Here is a 22,156-nt window from a genome sequence, read left to right on the forward strand (position 1 = left end):
TGCTGCCCAGGGCCTAGGCAGTCCTTTCTGGCTGCTTTTCACCTTGAGAGTTTGCTTTGGTTTGGGATTTCCCTACCTCCCTTTCTATTTGATTTCAGGGGCTCCTTCCTCAGTCAGTCAACAGGTATTTATTAAACACCCCTCTGGTCTGTGCCAGGATCTGGGAAAATCCTCATGAACAAAAACCTGCTTCTTGCCCTTAAGGACCTCACAGTCCTCTGAAGAGACAGACATTCATGAGAAATCCACACTGAAAGGGTGTGATTAAACACAGATAAGTTCTCCAAGAGGAAATGAACAGGGTTCTATGGGGAACTATAACAGAGGAACCCAGCCGGCCTGGGCTGTTACACCTAAAGCTGAGGGGTTCACCAGGTGAGGGGTGTGCAGGGAGGGAGTGAGAACAGGACTAGGGCTCTCAGGTGGGAGCGAGCAGGGCACTCGGGGGCCTGACAGAAACCCACGGGCCGGCGTGGAAAGAGCGAGGGAGAGGGTGTGAGATGAGGAGGGAGCAGGCAGGGCCACCCTTCTGGGGGCTGACATGGGCTGTACATTTTGGAAAGACCAGTGGGCCATCTGGATCCTGGAATGGAATGAACAAAGGGGCCAGAGGCAGGATGAGTGCTTAGGACCTGCTGCAAATGCTGCAGACAGAGAGGGGAGGGGGTGGCTCTCCTGAGCGAGGTGGTAGCAGAATTGGATGGAGGTGGACAAGTGCCAGGGACGTGAGGGAAAAGGGGGGGAGATGCTCAAGGGCGACTTCTGCAGTGAGATCTTTTCCGAATCTTCGTGCTGAGCATGGTGGGCAAAAACGCTCATTCCCTTGATCTCCAGAATCCGGCCTCAGAGCACTCCTGTGTGGCTGCAGCAGCCCAGGCAGGGGAGGTGCCGGCAGGGGTCAGAGCTGGTGGGATCCTTGAAGGCCACTGTGCATTGCCTGATAGTGAGCCTGGTGAGGTGCTACCTAGAGGAGTGGGCAGTGGCCTCCTGGGGGCTTGGCCACTGTTCTAGCGTCAGCCACATAGAATACGTACTCAGTTGCTGGGTTCTGAGGAGAAAGGAGACTAAGGCCCCAGCAAGGAAGGGACTGGGCTGTGGCCTTCTTTCAGGTCCCCTCATGCCAGGTCTCTCTTCAGGGACCCCATCTGCCTCTCCTGGAACCCCTCTCATTAGGTCCCATACAGGAGAAATGGGGGGCTCTCAGGTAGCATCCCTATGGCCTGGGCACCCTCCAGTATGCACCGTGGGAGCCCCAGATCCTGAGAGAACAGCCAGGAGAAAGAAGGAGGAACAGGGGAGATGATGCGTAATCAGGACATGAGCCACCTGGACACACAGGTGGTGGCCTTAAGAAGGCGCCTGCACTCCCAGCGCTAATGCCGTGATGCTAACAGTAATAACAGTAGCGGTGCCAGAGTGGATTTCTTTGACTCATGTGTTGAGTGTGCCATCTCCTCACCCCTCCAAGTGGTCCACCCATCACCTGGCATCGCCTGAGAAGAGAGGGATGCGGACTCGCAGGCCCCACCCTAGACCAGTGGTCGGCAAACTGCGGCTCGCGAGCCACACGCAGCTCTTTGGCCCCTTGAGTGTGGCTCTTCCACAAAATACCGACTTCTGCACATGGGCCACGAAGTTGCAATCGCACTGTACGTGCGCGCCCGCACGTGGTATTTTGTGGTATTTTGTGGAAGAGCCACACTCAAGGGGCCAAAGAGCCGCATGTGGCTCGCGAGCCGCAGTTTGCCGACCATGGCCCTAGACCGATTGAATCAGAACCCACGTGTTAAACGCATATTCCAGTTTGAGAAGCCCTGGTCTGGTTGTATTTTTTCATCTTTGTCATCCTGGGAGGAAGACTCTTATCCCACCGTGTTTTTTTAAATCCTCACCCGAGGATATGTTTGTTTGTTTTATTTGAGAGAGAGAGAGAGGAAGGGAGAAGGAGAGAGGAAACAACAACAAACATCAATGTGAGAGAGCAGCATTGATCGTATGCACCCCGACTGGACGACTGGACGACTGGACGTTAAGCCACACTCTGGGTGTGTGCCTGGCCGGAATCGAACCCACCACCTTTTGGTGCACTGGATGATGCTCCGACCAGTGGAGCCACCCAGCAGGCTATCCCCACTTCCAGGTGGGGAGGTGGAGTGTTCGGAGGGTTCAGTTACCGACCCAGGATGACACAGCTAGGGAAGGACCAGCTTCGGTGAGCACAGAGCTCCCCTCTCCTGACTGAATGTTCAGTGTCGGCTGGTGACTGCCCTCAGTGATGGAGATTTAGGTTCATTTGAAAGGGAATTGGGGGTGGCCCCCTGCTAAGTACAGTCCCAGGCCAACAGATTAGTGTTAGGAGCACCCTGGCCACCACTGCCTCTAGGACCTGAGATGCCCTAGGCCTAGGGTCACCCGGGAAGGCACGCGGCCACCTGGCCCAGCCTGTGACCCTGAGTCTGGGCCAGGGGCAGATGGACTCCGAGGGAGTGTTGAGAGAGCGGCTGACCCTCCTTGACCCCGGACAAGCGCCGCATTCTGAGGTAGCCCAGTGTGTTGTTTTGCTTGCTCAAGTGTGTGCGGTATCCCTCAATTGGGCATGCGCAGAGTCCGGCGGGGAGAAAATCCAGGAAGAAGGCAGTTAGAAACTAGGTAAGGAAGAGGAATTCTGTCTGGGGAGCATGGGGCCCATGGGGCCGGGGATTACGGGAGGGGAACATCTGGGAAGATGGTGCAGTATAAAGTGAGCTGCCTTCTCAGCCCTGGTAGTAAGTCATGCCACTCCCCAGGCCTGTTTCCCCACCGGCAAAACCTAGCGGCCGGAGGATTAACTCCATCGTCCTTGCAATACTTTTGTTTCAGCGGCTGGCTTCCTTTCATTTGAATGAATAAATGATTTTCCGGAGATCAAATGTCACGGAGGGTCCCGGGTAGGAAACGTTTGAGGGACTAAGGGTGCATCAGATCCGGGGGCGGGCGCCCCCTTCTGGCGGCGCAAGGCCTCGCCGGGCAAACTGCAGGTTGGAGAGGGCGGAGGACTTCGGGGGAGGAGGAGGGACTTCGGGGAGGAGGGCCCGGCTGGCAGGATGGGGAGCCCCGCTCTGGGAGACCGGGGGGAATGTTGGGGAGCGCGCAGTGGTGAGACGAGAGGGCCAAAAGGAGACACGTTGGAAGAGAGAGAAAGCCCGGGTGAGACCAACCTCAAAAAGCCCGTCGCGTACAAAACGTCCACGGGCCCATGCGCGCACCAGGCACGCCTCCGCCATAGACGGCGGACTTACGCGCTTCCTCCCTCTCGCCCCTCCGCCCTCCGCCGCCAGCTCTGCGGGTGGGGCGTTCCCGCGTGTGGTCCTCGGTGTCCACGCTTGCGGGACGCCCCTCGCTCCTGCAGGTGCTGGCCCTGCCTTCCCCCTCCCCCGGGGCTCTGGGTCCGCCGTCACCCAGAACTGCCCCGGCCGGCGCCGGGCGCAGACGCAGACAGATGTCCCACGTCCTCTCTGGTGAGAAGGAGGGAAAGCAGCATCCTCTGGGGGCTGAGGATTCGAGGCCTTCAGTGCTGTGGCTGGTTTCCGCTTCAGGAGCTGCAGTAGGGGCTGTTTTTTCCGTTTGGGGCTCTTTGTGTGTCCCCCTCCGCAGCTGCCCTCTCCCCGCCCCCACCACGCAGCTACCACGAGCCAGCCTGGGTGACCTTCCTGCCTTTGGGCCCACGCTCAGTACTCTTGGCTCCAGAGAAAGGCGTTCTGGGCCCAACCAAGAGGAGGGCTGCTCCCCCTGCCCTCCTGTGGGAAGCTCAGGAAGGCATCGTTAACCCAACGCCACAGCCAGGGCCCCTACCGGTGGTGCTGGGCCAGGGACCTGGCGCCTGGGAGGGGAGGACCCGGGGAGGAGGGCAGGGATATTCTGCATGGGGCCAGGAGCAGGGCAGGGCCCGGATAGGCCTCCCCCAGGAACTGGAGTCAGGATCCAGGTGAGGAGTTACAGGGAACTGCTGCCTTAGGGAAGGGGAACAGAACTAACTTTTATGGAGCACCTGCTATATGCCAAGCCCTGCTCTAGACATTTAATGTCCCCAATAACCTAACGCTTCTAGAAGGGGTGTCCACCTTCACTCAGTGAGGAAACAGGCCAGGAGCGGCTACAGAGATCTCATCGAATAAAGGCTGAGCTCAGGAACCTGAGAGTGGGGAGGGGAATGGGGTACGGAGGCACATATTAATAACAGAACCGTAACACGGAGAACTGCGGGAAAACCTTAGAAATCATCTCCAGCCTCTTTATATTCCCCAGATGAGGAAACTGAGTCTCATAGAAATGAAGTCGCTTTGCCACAGTCTTGCTCCAGTGGCCCCGTACCCCACTGCTCCCCTGCCCAGGGCCCCGCGCACAGAGCCAGTTGTTCCATTCCAGGGCCACGGGAGGCTGTGCAGTCTGCCCCCTCCTCCCAAAGGGAGCTCTGCTGGCTGGGAGGAGCCCAGTGGGGCGTTTCTAGATGGCCCCTTCTGTGTGCCTCGGACAGTCCATGGGCGAGAAGCCACAGCCCTGCTTCTGTTGTCTGGCCCAGGCCCTGCTCCGCTCCGGCCATGCCCTGAGTCCTCGGGTCCAGCGTGGTGCCAGGCACATGGTGGGCCGCCAGGTTTGACACAGGAACCACTAAACGGCTGGAGGACTGCTGTCCCCATGGCAGGCACCCCAGGCGCTAGGTGGGGCCTCTGAGCCACTCCTGTAACTCTGCTGACCGTCCTCTGCTCTTCCCTCTTCACAGGCAAAGAACAGAAGGAGACCAACATCGAATCTATGAAAATGGAGGCAAGTGTTTTCCTCAACCCCCAGGGGTCCTGTGGATCCTGACTCTAGGAGAAGAAAGCCAGCCGTGGCGAGTGTGTGAGGGGAGCCCGAGGTGGCCGTGGCCCCTTTACACATCCCTCCCTGAGGAGGAGAGGAAGTGGGTGTGGAGGTTGGAAGCCCCCCAAGGCAGCCACCTAGCCCCCCTCCCCTCCTGGTTTATGCCCATGTGTCCCCCCACCCAGTCCCTCAGTCCCCCGCCCACCCAGGGCACGGGCAGGGTTGACGTCTCAGGCCAGGAGTCAGAGCTCCTGTGTCCTGTTCGAGGTGAGTGCCTCCGCAGTGTCCCCTGCTCGGAACCAGCCCTGCAGTGGGGCTGTCGGTGCCCGCCTTAATGCCAGTCTGTCTCTCTTGTCTCTCTGTCCTAGGGCTCCCGGGGCCGGCTCCGGGGTGGCTTGGGCTGGGAGTCCAGCCTCCGCCAGCGGCCCATGCCACGGCTCACCTTCCAGGCGGGGGACCCCTACTACATCAGCAAGCGCAAGCGGGACGAGTGGCTGGCACGCTGGAAAAGGGAGGTGAGGAGCCTCTGGTCTGTGCCCCAACTGGTCCCACATTATTGGAAAACCGGAAGTTAGCTTCCGCCACCCCCTGTGGCTGTTGTCAGGCCCTGGATGAGCCTCAGTTTCCCCTTCAGATTAATCTCTGGTACTTTCAGGGGACTGCTTAATCCTTAGGTAGTAACTAGTTCCTTTGTTCTTTCAACAATGTTTATTGAATGCTTATGCTTATCCGGTATCAAGCAGTATACTCGGCTGTGCATATATAATTCCTGTCCTGGTGGAGTTGACATTCTGATGGGGGAGACGGACAGAAAACAAGTAAACGGGCTGAAATAGAGGATAACTGAGGACTGCTCTGGGTGGGGTAATCAGGAGAGGCTTCTTGGAGGAAGTGACATTTAAGTTGAGACCTAAAGAAATGGAAGAGCTGGCTCTGTGGGGATCCGGGTGGGAGAGAATGTTCTAGGCCAGTGGTTCTCAACCTTCCTAATGTCGCCACCCTTTAATACAGTTACTCATGGTGTGGTGACCCCCAATTTCATTGTTACAAATGGAACATAATTAAAGCATAGTGATTAATCACAAAAACAATATATAATTATATATGTGTTTTCCGATGGTCTTAGGCGACCCCTGTGAAGGGTCGTTCGACCCCCAAAGGGGTCGCGACCCACAGGTTGAGAACCGCTGTTCTAGGCAGATAAACAGCACAGGCAAGGCCCTGACTTGTTCGGCCAAATGAAAGCCAGTTTGCCCAGAGTGAAATGAGTAAGGGAGAGAGTGGGGCCAGTTGAGGCTGAGAGAGAGCCGGGTGTCCAATCATCAAGCTGGTTGAATCTGAGCACACTGAATGCCACTGAAGGTCTCTGTGCAGAGGAGAGATTTGAAGTGGACTCAGGGCAGCAGGGGAGACGGATGGATCCGGGATGGATGTTGGAGATGGAACCGGTAGCGTGTGCTGATGGATGGGAGGCTGCAGGAGCGGAAGGGAAGGACTCAGGACAACCCCCAGGGGTCCTGCCTGAGTGCTGTGGCTGTTGTACCTTGTCCTCTGACGGGGAAGACTAGGGAGGAACAGGTTTGGGAATCAAGAGTTCCTGTTGAAATACTGAGGTGCCGGGGCCTGGGCAGAGGGCGGCCTGGGCTGCAGAAACCCCTGCATTTATGGTCCTCTAGAGAAGGGTGGCGGCTGGGGACAGAGCAGGGGCCTGGGAGGAAGCCTAGGGGAGAGTGTGGGTCTCCGGGGGAAGGTTTTCCGGGGAGAGTGGCCACCTGCCCTGCGGAAGCTGAATTCGTTGATTCATGCCCATTGGAGGGAGCTGGTGACTTTTCTTTTTTTTTTTCTGGTGACTTTTCTGAGAGAAGCTTCGTTGGGGGTCGTGCAGCAGTGAGCGGAGGGCAAGCGACCCTCCGGGGAGGGAGAGGCCCAGGGAACCGTGTTTGATGAGTAGAGGAAGGCAGGGAAACGTGAAAGGCTGTGAAACCACCTGGGGCATTTCGCCTTCACTCTCACTGTCTGTACCCCAGGCCTACAGAGGAAGGTGTGATCCTCAGTACATCGTTCCAGGGTTTGCTCTAGACCAGCGGTTCTCACCTGTGGGTCGCGACCCCTTTGGCGGTCGAACGATCCTTCCACAGGGGTCGCCTAAGACCATCCTGCATATCAGATATTTACATGACGATTCATAACAGTAGCAACATGACAGTGATGAAGTAGCAACGACAATAATTGTATGGTTGGGTCACAACAGGAGGAACTGTGTTTAAAGGGCCAGAGGTTGAGAACCACTGCTCTAGACTCTAGAGAAAGTCAAAACAGGCTGGGGGTTTGGCGACTTGATTGTTTCCAGTTCTTTCATGATCCAGGAAGGAAGAGATTACTTTCCCCGGAAGAGCCTAGAAAGGGGCAGCCAGTCGAAGTCTAGGAGGAGAGAGGGACTTGCCCCTGAGCATTACGTGTGATCTTTGGGATGGAAATTGGGAACTGGGCTGTTCTACCCTTCGGGTCAATTGCCCCACTCCCGACCCCCTGGTGGGCGGGGCTTTGCTTTTTAACCCCTTGTTATGTATGCCTGGTGCTTTTTCTGCCCTTCCTTAGCCTTGGGGCTGGAAGCTAGACTTAAGGACTTTTAGACCTAAGAAAGCTTCTAGAAATTCTACAGTCCTCAAACTGCTCAATTTAAAAAGATCTTTTCTCAACTTGCTGGAAAGGTTAAGATAATAGATACATTTTCTCAACTTTAAATTTTCTACTAAATTTTTTTGTTTTGTTTTTTCTACTAAAATTTAAAGACTTGTTTATCATGAACCTTTTCTAACCCCCACAGAAGCAGAGAGTAGTATACTGAACCCCCATGAGCTGATATCACCCAGCTTCCACAGTCATCAGAAGCTTTTCTAGAAAATCGTAAACCCAGCCAGTATAGGCAACCAATGAGTATTAACAGAAAAAAAACCCCAAAAGCTGATTTAATTTAAAATATTTTAGATCTGTGCGACTTGAGATATAGAGATCTACAAACTACATTTCTGCGAGTAAAATTGTTCTGTGCATAGGATATAACCAGAGACGTCTGCAAACAATTGCTTGACTTCTCATACAAGCGTCGGAACTGGCAATCCCCTCATTTTCAGGCGGGGAGTCCAGGGTGCGGAGTTGTATGCTGGCCACAGCTCAGGCAGCACACAGGGAATGGGGTGGGATGGGGTTAGCATTCAGGGTCCTACTGCCACGTGGGGCGGGGCGGAAGACCACACTTACCCTCTGGGGCTCTGCCGGGGGCTGGGGGAGGACTAGCTGCAAGTAACAGGATGTTGGGGAGACAGGTAGCTTTCCAGATTCCCAAGCTCCCCTCAGACCAAAGAGTAGTCACTGTCCCCATCAGTCCTTACTTACCCAGGGTGAATCCTTCCTCCCTCCCGTCTCTAGTGGTTCTCTGGCATGTGACCCTTTCTTCTGAAACTGCCTCCGGAGGCCTTCCTGCCTTGTCCCTGAGGTTCTTTCCCAGTTCCTCGGCTGCACCTCCTCAGCGTCCTCCTCTGTCCCTCAGCTGTGGCACCCCCAGATCTCTGCCCCCCCCCCCAGATCTCTACACCCAAACTCCGCCTGTCTTGAGCCCCTTCCCACTTCTGTGCTCTCATAGATCCTTTGCCTTGCCCTCCTCCCCCAAAAGACATCTCCCCTCCCGCCGTGTCACCTGAAGGTCCAGCCTGCATTTCCTCACCTCTGAACGAGACACCTGGTCTTTACAAGCCCCTGCAGAGCACAGTTTCTGAGCTCACTCCCAGAGCCCCCCGCATCTGAGTGCTGTGCAAGATACCAGGGCTGCTTGGAAGCCTAGAGGACCCTTAGTTGTCCCAGGATAGGATGAGGGTTCGGGGTACCTCAGAAGAGCAACGCCCCACGGGACTTAGACTTGTTCTGCCTGGGGTCATCATCCAGCAGCAAGCAGATGCACTGGGATTGAGGGGAGGGGGAGGGCATTGCAGTAAGAGGTGTACAGCTTGCAGGTTCTGAGGCACAAGAAGGGAAGATTGTGGTGGTGGGACACAGGGACTCGGGGGCTGAGAGCAGCGGGAAGGGGCTGGGGCTTGTGTGCCCTACTGTGGGGCTCCCACCAGACTCTGGTCTGCACCTGCCCCTTTGCTCTGAGGCCTTCTTCCTCTGCTCAGTTTCCTTTTCCAGACCACCCGTGTCAGTCAGTCCACAATTATTAAGTGAGGGCTACGCTTTACTTTTCTGCCCATCTGACTACCTACCTCCCCAGACTCTCCGGCCCCCCAAAAAAATTTTTTTAAAGAAGACATGGAATATCACAAAATAAATGAAATTTAAACTACGTGGATGAGGAAAACGGCATTTCTTCCTTTCCCGAGGCTGCAGTGGGAATTCTTGCTGGGGCAGGGAAGCTATTGTCTGTCTTCTGTCTGTCTCAGCTCTTATTCTTTGCACCTCTTTTCTAATCCTTTTAAGGATCAAACTGCTTTAATCATGACCAGGCCCTGCTATAGAATACACAGTGGCTCCCTATTGTCTCCCCTTTCACGTCAGAAATCCTCTGGGTGTTTCTCTAGGCTTCAACCCTCACTGCGATCTCCACAACCACCCCACCCCACTTCACCACCATTCTCTAATATGAGAGACCAGTCTCCCCTTTATATTTGCCAGGCTCCTTCCCTCCTCCTTGCCTTTCTTCATGCTGTGCTTTCCTATCCATTCTTCAGGGTTGAGTTGAAGAGCTGCTGCCTCCAGGAAGCTCTCCAGGATTTCTCTAGTCTACAGTGACCTCTTCCCTTCTCTGCAGCCCTGTAGCCCTCACTGATAATACTGTTGGATGTAGCACCCAGTGTCATAGAGTAGTTTTGCACTATTTTTTATGTGTTAATCATGTCTTATCCCATTGTACCCAACCTGGTACTGGGCAGAGAGAATAGGCTCAAGGAATACTTATTGGTTGCTAAGCAGTTGGGAGGTTGGTGAATGCGGGACACCTTCTCAGGGAGCTCGGCCCTCGGTGTCCCGAGGTGCTGACAGGTGTACTGGAGAATAGCGTGGGGCCAGGGGACCTGTGTGGGCAGGCTCCCACAGGTAAGGTGGTGCCTCCACTCTTTACCCTGCGCTCCTGCTGTTCCCACTGGGCCTTTGCTGTGCTGAGCCGGGAGAGCCTTCCCTGGCCTGGGAGAACTGGCTAGACCCCAGCAGTGGGGAGGGCAAAGGTGAGGCAATTCCTCCTCCCAAAGGAAGGCAAGTCCTAGGATCCCCTTCCTGCTAATTATCAGAACAAAAGGCCCCACGGGAGTGCTTAGGGTTTAGGAAGGGCTTCTTGCACGTATTACTTCATTGGTCCTCAGCACTGCGGGCTTCTGCCCAGCTGAGCAGCTGGACCGGCCATCCAGCCAGAGGGAGGGGCTGTGGACTCCACTGGTCCACTTCGGGCTTTAGGACTCAGCTGTAGCCGGTGATGGTATGGCTCTCTCAGTGATGTCCACACCCCAACACGATTCTGAATTATTTCAAGGCAAGATACCATGTCCTGCGGATCTAGGAACTGGTCTCTTTCCTAGCTCCCAACTGGAAGGGAGGAACTCGTGCATCCTTACACATATGAGATGCTTAAGACAAATTAAGTCGTGATGATAACAGATAATATGTGACCCAAATATAGGCTCTTCTCCCTTCCCCTCCCCCAACATTCAGACGCAGCCACCCCTTCCCTCCCGCCCAGCAGAATCCTTCACATTCCTGAAGGGAAGGGTGCCTCTGGAGGCCAGTTCCAATGCCGACCCCCGTCTCCTTCCAGCTGTGGGGCCTTAGGCGTCACTTGACCACTGTGGCTAGACTTGGCTGTGCTCTGCTCTCCCAGGCACGTCTCGCCTTCAGGAGAGCAGCCCTCACCGTTGGTTCCTGCCTCTCCCTAGCCCGGCTTGTTCTGTGCGGGCACTCTGAACACCTCTGCCCCCAGGGCTGGCCTTCAGAGGGACGAGGGAAAGATGTGCTGAATGAATGAATAATCTCAGAGTTGTGTGGGTTCATAAGGTAATACATAACATTTAAAGCTCCTAGCACCGGACTAGCATATCATAGCAGCTTGATACTTTTTAAAAATAATTTTAAATTTTTTAAGTTTTACACAGATACGTTCTTACTGTAAAAACCCCTCCCCTCCCATCACTGGTACCTGATGCTATCAGTTTGGAGTATATATGACATGTTTTTTTCTATTCATCCATGTGTGTATGTAAATACGTAATTTTTGCTTCACAGTTGTTGTCCCCCCCCCCCCTTTTTTTTAAGTGGAACCACACCGTAGTTTCACTTTACAGCTTGGTTTTTCACTTATAATAAGTCTGGGCAGTCTAGTCACGTAATTACTGTTCTATTCCACCATATGGATTACCATGGTTTTATTTAACCATTCTCTTCCTGGGCATTTGTGTTGTTTACAATATTTTACTGCGTAACCATTGCAACAGTAAACATCCTTGCGTGTGCCTCTTTGTGCATCTGTGCTTCTCTAGAAAGGGAAATGCTGGGTCCAAGGGAACGTGCATTTTGCATTTTACAGAATCTGCCAAATTGCCCTCCCAAAAGGGCAGCACCAATTTATGCTCCCATAAACTGGGTATGAGAAGACTCCCACCTTTGCCAACATCAATATTTTGCTAATCTAATGGGTGGGAAATGGCATCTTGTTATGATTTTAATTGGCATTTCCCAGATAATAAGTGAGGCTAGACATCTTTTCATATGTTTATTGGCCATTTGCGCTGTTGCTTCTGTGAGCTGAACAAATGTTGCTTCCTCTCGCTTTATAGCCCTGCAGTCTCAACAGACTGTGCTTCCTGTCTGCCCTGGGAAGGACAGCCTGGGAATGTCCAGCGGGTCAGCTCCTGCTGTGCTATATTCCATTTAATAAGCCATCTCCACCCGCCTCCTGAGTAGGGGGCATTGTGCTGGGGGCTTCGGGAATAGATGAATTAAGTGTGATATCCTGGGCTTTCGTATATAGGACACATGAGACATGGCAGCACAAAGTAGACCATTAAGGACTAAAACCATATTATTAGCAAAATATGTAAAGTAGCAGCTTTAGGGTGTTCTGACTGGCGGACGTTCTTCACTCACTTGCCACACAAACTAATGAAAACCTGAACTAGTATAGGGCGGCCTCAAAAACAGCATCCGCCTTCAAAGAGAAGGTGCCGTTTGGAGCAGGCATGACAGTCCAGGGCACTTCACCCAAAGGCTGCACCCGTTTCAGAGGTGCTCCAGTGACAGCCTGCAATCAGCAGTGCTGGCAGGGCTGCTGGCCCTTCTTTCCAACGCCTGTGAAATTGTCATCAGTGAGGCGCCCATTGTCTCTTAAGTGGATGGGCTGTTTGCACACTGGAGTGATCACTTCATCTAAGAGAAAAGCTCTTAGAACAACCCCCATTTTTTGGTGGTGAGTAAACAAGTGGCAGGGAGGGTGGTAGTAACTCACCCAGGATCCGCCGCCCGCCACAGCCAAGCCTGAACTGGGCCAAAGGGGACGGCCGTCACTGAGCACCTAGCGCATGCCAGGCACTGTGCCAAGAGCACTGCCTTCTCACCATAATCCTAAACGGTGATCCAGTTAATTTATGTTTCGGGACCCACGAAATGGAGGCCCCCCCGGTGGCCTGGCCCACGTCACAATCACTTATGGGGAACACCTGACAAGGAAACCTAACCTACACCAATCACAGCCCTCCAACTCAGCTTTAGCCAGCTCACCTTACTCTAAGACCCGCAGGCCTTATAAGGAAATCCCGACCTCCTAGTCAATCCTGCCCCGGTTCCGCTTGCCTCTTCTGACGCCCCCAAAATCCCTGGGGAAGAATGTTCCACTGCTTGTGAGGCCCTGTACTCCTCCCATTCGTGGATTGTTCTCCCTCGCCATCAAACGCATCATTAAATTGTATAATTCTTTGTCATTCGACAGATGATCCGGAATGATTGTAAGAACTGTATTTATCCCTACCTTATCCCTACCTTACTATTAGGAAACTAAGATTCCCCGAGGCAAGGAGGTAAGAGCCACGTGGAGATCCCTGTGGAGAGGTCGCATGGGCAGGACTGGAGTTTGGAGTTTGGAGTCTAGAGCACCTCAAGATTTCTTGCGTATTTAGTTTTATATATATATATGTGTGTGTATGTGTGTGTGTGTATATATATATTATATATATATATACACAACACATATATATGTATATATATGTGTGTGTGTGTATATATATATATATATATATTAATTGATTTCAGAGAGGAAGGGAGATAGAAACATAAGTGATGAGAAAGAATCACTGATTGGCTGCCTCTTGCACGCCCCCCCCCCCCCCGCCACTGGGGACAGAGCCCGCAATCCAGGCATGTGCCCTTGGCCAGCATTGAACCCAGGACCCTTCAGTCCACAGGCCTATGCTCTATCCACTGAGCCAAACTGCTTAGAGCTAGTTCAACTTTTAGAAGCATTCTCATAGCGCTTTCTAGGAGGCAAACAATGGAAAAAATATAATGGTAATGTTTTCTCTGCTTTCAAAACCAGACCATTTGTCAGGGAGGTCCCTGGGGTGTTCATGCATTGAGTGGTAGGCTGGACTCTGACTCTATAAGGAGCCAATACATGAGATGAAGGATTTAACAGACTTGAATTCAGTGTTTACTAAATACAGCACGGTGCTGGCGCTGGAGGAGATGCTGGACGCTGTGCTAGAGGCACACATTGCCTAGTGGAGGAGGTGGGAGTGTTCAGAATGTTCGCCATGAGCTGCACTGTCAGAGACCAGAGAACTTCTGGGGGAACTCCTGGAAAGCTTCCTGGAGGAGGTGTCCTTTGAGAATTCCAATAGGAATAAATGAGGAAGGCATTTCAGGGAAAGGAACCACTGAGGACAAATAGAAGGAGGCATGAAACTTCTGGGTTGTTTAGGGAACAGCAAGAGATCTGGTAACTAGGGTGTGGGAGTTGGGGAGGAAATAGAAGAAGAGATAAAACTACAAAGGAAGATGGTCAGATTGTCAAAGGTTGCCATGTCATAGTGAGAAATTTAGGCTTCGTTGTGCAGTAGGGAGCTGGAATGTGAGAGCACGGCGTGTGTATAATAGGAAGATAACCCTGGCAGCGCTGTAAGGGGCCCAGAGAGGGGATGTTTGAAGCAGGACCAGTTAGGAGGGCATTGCATTTGGCTTTGAGGGTCCAGGTAATGGGAGTCAGGCCTGATAGAAGTGGTAGACCTTGTCTCTGGTTGAAGGAACGGGAGAAACCTGCCTGGTGTTTTTGTGGGGTGGGGGAGGGTATCATTACTGAACTAGAGAACCGCGGAGGGAAAGCAGGTTTGGGACAGGAAGGTGACACGGACTGTTCATTCTCTTACGGGTGTATTTTGATGAGCCAAAGCTTTTAATTTTAATAAAATCCAGTTTACCCTTTCCCCCCTTTTACTGGTATGTGTGTGTGTGTGTGTGTGTGTGTGTGTGTGTGTGTGTGTGTGTGTGTCTCTAGGAATTCTCTGCCTCCCTCACCATCATGAAGATGTTCTCTTAGAAGGGGGTGGGCTTTGAGTTGGGTTTTGGACAAGCTGCTGTTGAGAAGCCAGCAGGTCGGCTGTCCATGGGGAGAGGGTGAGCAGGCAGCTCAAAAGGAGTCATGGACGTGGAGGGCAAGTGCGGGCTTGAGTGCAGGGAGGGAACTGCTGAAGCAAGGAGAGCCGCCGCATTGGGAGGAGCAGGACTGGAGGGACAGAGACTTGGGGTGTCTGGGAGCAGCTGGCAACCAGGAGAGACTCCAAAAGGAGTTGGGGAACTAAAGCTCCCCTTTCCACCTCTCGGTGGAGCCCTTTCTAACCCCCTCCCCCAAGTCTATCAAGTCTATGTGGCCGTCCTCCTCGTCCCTCACCTCTCAATTTATACCCTCCCTAACAACTGAGTGAGTGTGTGTGTGTGACTTTCACCACTTTTCCCACTTGCCATTCTTTCATATCCTTCACAGATGCATATATGACTCTTGCCCCATTCATCTTTAGTTAAGGATGGGCAGTATAAATATTTTCACTTCCAACTCAGGTGGATTAAGTAAAAATAGGAATAAAGCAGTTCAGTCGCTTCTGTATTTTTGAACCTAGATGCTGTTTGAAAGGCAACTTTGTGGGGTAAAAAAAAAAAAAAATCAACAAAACAAATTGAGTTGGACATGTCTTATACATACCGAAGATCCTCTCAGAATTCAGTGTTTCTTACAGGGTGGGTTTGTGTCTTGCTCCATCGCACTGGGCAGTGAGTTAAAAGGCGCACTCCCAGGCCCCAGTCTGAACCAGTGGGGGCAGAATCCGTGAGAAATCTGATTTTGTACCCAGGAAAGGCAGCTCTGCCCTGTGCAGACGATTCTTGTGAAAGTTTGAGAACACTTAAGCTTTGGATGATTTGAAGTCCGCCAAATCTAGCACAGAAAGGAGTCCCCCAAAGATGCAATTACTGTATCAGCTACCACCCCCCCCCCCCCCCTCCCGGCCGCCGTCACCCACAGCGGGGCTCTCGCTGCACACTGGGATCCTCTGGGAGGTTTGTCATTGCCCCGGCCTGGGCCCTGCTCTGTAGTGCTCAGGTCTGGAACTTGGTGACGGGCCCTGGCCCAGGTGTTTCTCCAGGTGATCTAATATAAGGTTCGGTGCTGAGTTGAGGAAGGACTGGCTCTAAGGCAGGCAGACGGAGGGTGGGAGGGCGGGGAGGAACCAGTCCAAACATGGGTGGGGCAGAAGGCCGGAAAAGGCCTGGTACAGGAATTCAAATTTTTCCTTTGGGATGGAGATGGTAGGCGCCCGCTGCTTCCAGCCTAGTTTACCACAATGCTCGCGGGCTGAGCGCCTCCTGAGTCTTCTCTTCGGACCCTGAAACTTGAGAGGGTCTGCAGGCCTGCATCTGAATGGTGGTCCCTGAGCCCCTCCCTTTGACCCCTGGAGCCAGGCGACAGGGTGGAGGAGGGGAGGGGAGAGTAGCCCGGGGCCATTGAGGGGGGGGGGAGTTTACAGGGTTCCTTTTGACTGGCATCTGCCCTCCCCCTGAAGGTATGAAATTATCACTTCTCTCCTAGAGACGTGTCCTCAAGCAAACTTGTCTTACGGTTCTTTCCACCTCTCACTGACTTCCTTTGATCTTATCTGTAATACTCAACAGATATTTGTGGTCCCATTAGCTGATCCAAAGAGGCTAGGCCGCTAGGCACTTACTGAAGGTTTTGTCATCAGCGGCCATACCCTGAGCAGTCTGGGACCTCGCAGCCACTGCTTCTGTTGATTTTCCTGGTCAGAAGCAAGTGAGGTCTGGGGACCTGCAGCACCCCCACCCTCTCCCCTACCCGACTCCCTGCCCAGCCTGCACCTCCTCACTCACAGGTGGACCATTCCCCCCCCTCCATCCCCTGCAGCTCCAGGCAGTGAAAGTGCGGGCAGAGTGGGGTTTGCGGAGAAGCCTCCCCCGTATGGAACAGGCCTGTGCTGCTTATCCTCCGGGGAGCAGACGCGATTGCAGATATGAGATCTGGCCATTCCTGCCTGAGACCTGGGAGGCGGCACCATCCCTTGTTTGCCGGCTCCCTCCCCTGGGTCTCACTGCCTTTGCTGATCCTGGCCTCCCCAGCTTCCCTTCCTCACGCGGAGAAAGCATCTCCACACATAATTTACCACCCAATTGCATGCTGTCTTGAATGAGGGCTGGTTCCACGTGGGATGGGTCTTGGGCACACAGCTAGGCTGAGGGTAACAGAAAGGTGGAGGCCCGTCTCCCCCACCCTATCCTCCACCTCCTCAGTGTCCCCGCCCAGCCTGGCTGTTTCAGGTGCTCGTGCTGCCCAGTGCTCCTGGACCCTGGAGTTCAGGTGTTTCAGGCGGGCTCAGAGGTGCGCTCCAAGGTAGGGCATGGCCTCTTCAGGTTCTAAAACTCCACTGGCAAGGTGGGTGGGGCCCCCCTGCCCCATGGTGTTTGCCTAAATGCTGCACCTCTCCTGGGTGATGGCAAGGAGCCCAGCCAGGCTAGCACACTGCAGGTTGCCATGGTGACCCTTTTGCTTTCCCTCCGAAAGAGGATGGATTTCTCTTTCAGCCCAAATCATCTGCCTGGGCTGCCACCATTCTGTACACTCTGGGAACCAGACTGCCCAGCCCCTCTCTCCACCTTCCACTTTCTGCCATAGGGGACAGCTTGTCGAGAGGCTCGGTTTTAAATCACAACCCAGTGTCAAGGCAACAGCATGTTCTGGCTTGAAGGGGAAGCAGGAGGGAAAGGCCCAGAAGATGGGGCCTCACCTTGGGCTGTGCACAGAGGGCGCTTCCCCCTGCATCTCCTGCCTGCGCCTCCTCTCCCCAGACCACTTCCTCTTCAGTTAATGGCTCTGCCCCTTGGGGTGGGCTCAATCCCTCTAGGCCTCAGTTTCCTCATTGTGACAGAGACAGCCAGGCCATTAGTGGTCTCCACGCCTGGCCAGTATCGGGATGACCTAGGGAGGTTTTAATAGATCCCTAGGCCCTACTCAAGCTGCTGATCACCTTAGAGAGCCCAGGAATCTATATTTTTACGAACCTCCTTGGGTGATCCTGATACATTTAAACCTGAATGAGTTTGGGATGCTTCTGGCAAGACGATCTGTGAAGCCTCGTGGGAAGAAAAGGAAGCTCTGCCCTGTGCCGAGGAGGGACTGGCCTCTCTGGGCTCCCAGGAGCTTCTGAAGAGCCCCTTGCAGGTGACTCTTGTCAGAAAGCAGGTGTTCCCTGGTCATGCTGGCTAAGCCCAGACCAGGCCCCCACCTTTCCCCACAGGAGAAGCCAGCAGGGAGAAAGAGTGACAGAAAGGGGGGATGTTGCCATAACAACCAGCTCTAGGCAGAGGCCTTCCTTCCAGGGGCTGGTACTTCACCCCAGTCATGGAGGTTTCCATGGAGATGGGTTACTGAGGGACAGAGGAAACATTTGCCCCACTTAGAGCATTAGTCAGGAGCTGCCAGAAGTCAGGCCTTCTCCAGGTGGGAGCCTTGGACCCCTATCAACTTCGAGTGCCCGCCCCCCCACCATGGCCTCTGTTCTCTGGGTGCAGGTCTGATATTTTCTCCCTGCTTGGTGGCTCTCTCTGCCACTGGTCTCCTTAGCAACAAGTCCTGCTAACTCCTTGTTGGCTCCGTGGCTATTTTTAGCTTCACCAGGAGCAGCTCAGTCCTGGTCATTTGCTTGCAACCTCCATGTGGACTGCAGGGGAATAGGAAAACGGCTTCCCTCCTCTTTGGGGAGCCGTAGACCTGGACCTCTTAGCCCCTTTAGAATTTTGCTATGGAAAGTATCTGTCCCCCCGGCAGGAACTTGGCGGGTGGATTCTGGATGAGACAAGGTGGGTTTCGGTCAGCATACACTGTCTTAGTCCTCTCCAGCAGCGGTCGCCAGCCTTTGGGGCCTCCGGTTGGCAACTGCTGCTCTAAGTGTGCAAGGAGTGCTGTCCACGCCACTTCCTCGTGAAGCGGAGTAAGACCCAGTCCCTGCCCTCCAGGAATTTTTAATCTAGCGGAGGAGAACGATGAGTACACAGTCACCTTGGCACAGGCAAAGATCGGCAGGTGCAAAGAGGGCATTGCAAAGTGCTGTGGGAGCGTGGAGGAGGAGGGGGAAGACGGGGGGGGAGGGCCAGAGCAGCACTGTCCAGAGGGACTTGCTGCAGTGATAGAAATGTTCTAAAACCTGTGCCATCTTCAGGAGCCCCCGTCCCCAGGTGGCTCTGGATCCTTGGCACGTGGCTGGTACAGATGAGGAACTGAATTATTTCTACCTTATTGGACAGTTCAGGTCTAGAGAGATGCTCATGGTGGGGGTGATGGTGAAGTGGGCCAGGATAAGTGGGATTTGGCTGGTGGGAGTTGAAGGGGAGGGGCAAGGAGAGTATGAGCAAAGGCACAAAACCCCCACATATTTGGGGAATAGTAAGTAGGCAGACAGATTGGGGAGCGTGACCCATGACGTAAGTGCTGTGGATTGTGGGGGCCTTGAGTGCCATACAGACTGTTGACGTAGTCAGGAGGTAGTCAGAGGTCTAGTGTGTAGCTCTGAGGCTGTCCAGCTGTAGGTGGGAGGACAGGATCAGAATAGACATCCATATTTATCTCATGGTCTTTTGTCTGGATAAGGTCTCCCTGGCCTTGAGGTCAGTAGGAATGTTTGTGGGGCAGAAAATATACTGTGTCTCCCCAATGTGCGGCTTTGCAGATGGCTTCCTAGGGATTGTGGCTTCTCTGATTTTGAGTAAAGGGAGCCAGGTGGTAAATGCCAGGTTTGATGGAAGTAAGATAACCTGCCCACATCCTGTGAGCCCTGGATTTTATGACAGAGCATGAACTGAACGCTGGACTTGGAGTTAAAACCACTTAGGCAGTCATGGCATTCCCACCTGAACTGGGGGAAATGACTGCCCTTTGGCGGGGGATCATGGCCTTGTGTATCATGTTAGTTCTGTGAGCTGGAAAGTCAAATTAACGGCACTCATCATGATCATGCTCTTCAGAGATGCGGGAGGGTTACATATACCAGAATGTTAAATTTACCAATGTATTACAGGACGTGTCCCTGCCACACAGATCCCTGTACTTGTCCTGCTGTGTTTGTTTGTTTGTTTTTGTCCTGCTGTTTCTGGCAACTTCCTGGTATCAGAGTCACTGGAAAATGTAATTAAAGTTAGAAGTTTGCTTGATGAATATAGGATCAGGGCGAAGAGTCAGGTGTCCTTAAGAGCCGTTTTCAGCAAGCCTGTTGAGTCACTGCTCCCTGCCTGCCAAACAGGAAACGTGCCCTCTCTTTCAGGTCACCCTCTCTTTTGGACCATGCTGGATACTTCCTCTCCAACACTTCTTTTAGGCTCTTGACATCCACCAGATCTTCTTTTCCTCTAGGAGTTCCTCCTTTCAACATACTTTCTATGACATTTTCAAGAACTTGGCTGTTTTACATGGCCCTGCTTTTTTTAGGTTGACTATCTTTATCTCAATCAAAAGATCTACCCCAGTAGTCACCCTGAGAGGGTTACACTGGAAGGTGGAGGACAAATGTGACCTAAGGATCCTTGAAGGCTGCCCTGGGTTTTTCCTGACCTTTTACCAAAGCCCCCTTTGCCCTAGATCTTGGCATCTTTTCTGCTTTGGGGTCTGTCTGCCCGCTGAGCACAGAGGCACACACCTCTCTGATAGAATAGAAAAGGGAAACCTTTTCTGCCCCGTAGCTACAGGAGAGGGACGGCACCCTCGGTTGCGAGGGGACGCCTTTGAGTTTGGGCTTTCTTTTGCTAAAGGTGAGAGCTGTGTAGAAGACGTAAGATGTGAGCTTAATTTTAAAGAATGAGAATGAGGAAGTTTGGCAGCTGGAGGGAGGCTACTTTTTAAGTTAGCCAAGAGAAAGTGAAACTGATGACTGTGGTCTGTTCTGGCACTCTGAGTCCTGGATGAAGCAGCCCCAACACCAACAGAGTGTAGAAGCGAAGGTGGTTAGCCATGTAATAATGGAAAGGGAGATGCCATAGATGAGGTAGTGTTATTAAAAAGAGCCGGCCAAGCCAGAAGACAGACTTCATTTTGAGAGGAGGCCTGGGGTGAGGTCTAAAGTGGCCTGTTGACAGGGCCTGGATGCTGAGGAGGCAGCAGTGAGAGAAGCAGCTAAACAAGTCATATTACATCCCATAAAGGGTGGGAGCAGGCAAGAGGTTTGAATTCAGGGCTGCTCATCTCTGCTTGGGGAATCTCCTGGGAAAGTGTACTACATAGATACTTTGACTGAGTTGAGAGATGGTTGAAAGAAGGGTCTGTGTTTTGTCGAATGGCTCCTCCTTGCTGCATGGATTCTGGGTCTCAGCGGGGTTGGGAGAGGGAAGTCTGTACTCCCCAAGAATTATTTGGAGAAGGCACTCCGAATTGGAGTCCTCCTCCCTGTTCAGGGCTCGCTTGCTCTGACCGGTGCTGAGCCCCAGGAGATGGTGGGCTCTTCTTCACAGCAGATCTCTTGACCTCATCGTACTGGCACCGGTTCCAGCCGGTATGTCCCCGCTGACGGTGGCTGGAAGCCAGGCATCCAGGGCAGGAGGTGATCCTCAAGAGATGCTGGTATTCCAGGGCCTGGGAGGGCAGGTGTCGTCACGCCTAATTTGCAAGTAAGAAAACAGGCTTTTGGGGGCTAAGTGGCTTGTTTGAGGTCCTGATGGAACCATATTCCAAGCCCAGATCTTCTGACAAGTGCCACTGGCCAGACAGCCTCCCCTGGGAGGATTCACCTTGTCTCCTCTGCTCTTTCGGATTTATTTGTCTTACAAATGGAAACCAGACTAACCTTCCCAAACTACCCATCCATCTCCTGTCAGAAAAGCTGCAGGGACTCTTCACTGCTATGGGATCTAGCTGTTGGCATCGTTCTCTGCACCTTTTAGCTTTAGTCGGGTTGGAGGTGGAAGGTGGACAAGTTTCCCCCCTCCCGACTACCATCTCTTATTCTCCACCTATCCTAGCTCATTCCAGATCTGATTGCTCCTTCAGATCCCACCTGTGCTCTGCACTGACCTCTCTGACCCCACTTATCATCCAGACTACCCAGGTTCTGGTGGCTTCTAAGCACCCTGGCCCATTGAGCTTGGTACTTACGACAGTCACCTTTACAGATGTTTGCTTTTCAATGGCTTTCTCCTGTCTGTCCACGTCTAGCTGAATCTGTCAGTACCTCGCGTGTCTGTCCTCCTGGGGCCTCTGCTGAGAAGGGGGGGCTTGAAATGGCTTAGGCTGTACCTTGAAGCTCCAGCTAGAAGCTCCCGAAGAAGAGGAATGCAGTCTTGAGCTGCAGATGGGTGAGAAGGGAGGAATTGCTGTACAGTAGTTCTCCCCTCATCTGGGGTTTGGTTTTCTATGTTTCAGTTACCCAAGGTCAACCACAGTCCAAAAATAATAAATTTCCCCAGCCACCCACATTGTCATAGCTCCATGATCCAGGATTACCCACAGCAGATGGTCCCCCTTCTGACATATATATGGTCAGACGGTCAGTAGACGCCTAACACTGTGTCACGATGCCTAGTCATTCACCTCACTTCATTTCATTATGGAGGCATTTTATCATCTCATGTCATCACAAGAAAAAGGGTGAGTACAGTGATATTTCTTTTAAAAATTAGGTTTTTATTGATTTCAGAGAGGAAGGGAGATGGAGGGAGAGACAGAAACATCAGTGATGGGAGAGAATCATTGATCGGCTGCCTCCTGCATGCCCCACATGGGGACCCAGCACGCAACCCGGGCATG

General features: G+C 53.0%; 1 protein-coding gene across 5 annotated transcripts in view; it reads left to right on the forward strand.

Moving 5' to 3' along the window:
* The window catches only part of DNMT3A (DNA methyltransferase 3 alpha), a 94,273-nt gene that overhangs the window by 52,500 nt on the left and 19,617 nt on the right, over nucleotides 1-22,156 (forward strand). For 4 of the 5 annotated variants that reach the window (XM_036335173.1, XM_036335170.1, XM_036335174.1 and 1 more), the window contains exons 5-6: nucleotides 4,760-4,803; nucleotides 5,208-5,354. In XM_036335173.1, coding sequence (XP_036191066.1) covers nucleotides 4,760-4,803; nucleotides 5,208-5,354 — 191 coding nt within the window. Of the gene's footprint in view, nucleotides 1-4,759; nucleotides 4,804-5,207; nucleotides 5,355-22,156 lie in introns of those variants that run through there. The other variant, XM_036335175.1, reaches the window with a different exon arrangement.

The sequence above is a fragment of the Myotis myotis genome, unplaced genomic scaffold (assembly GCF_014108235.1).
Source record: "Myotis myotis isolate mMyoMyo1 unplaced genomic scaffold, mMyoMyo1.p scaffold_m19_p_14, whole genome shotgun sequence".
In the NCBI taxonomy this organism is placed as follows: domain Eukaryota; kingdom Metazoa; phylum Chordata; class Mammalia; order Chiroptera; family Vespertilionidae; genus Myotis; species Myotis myotis.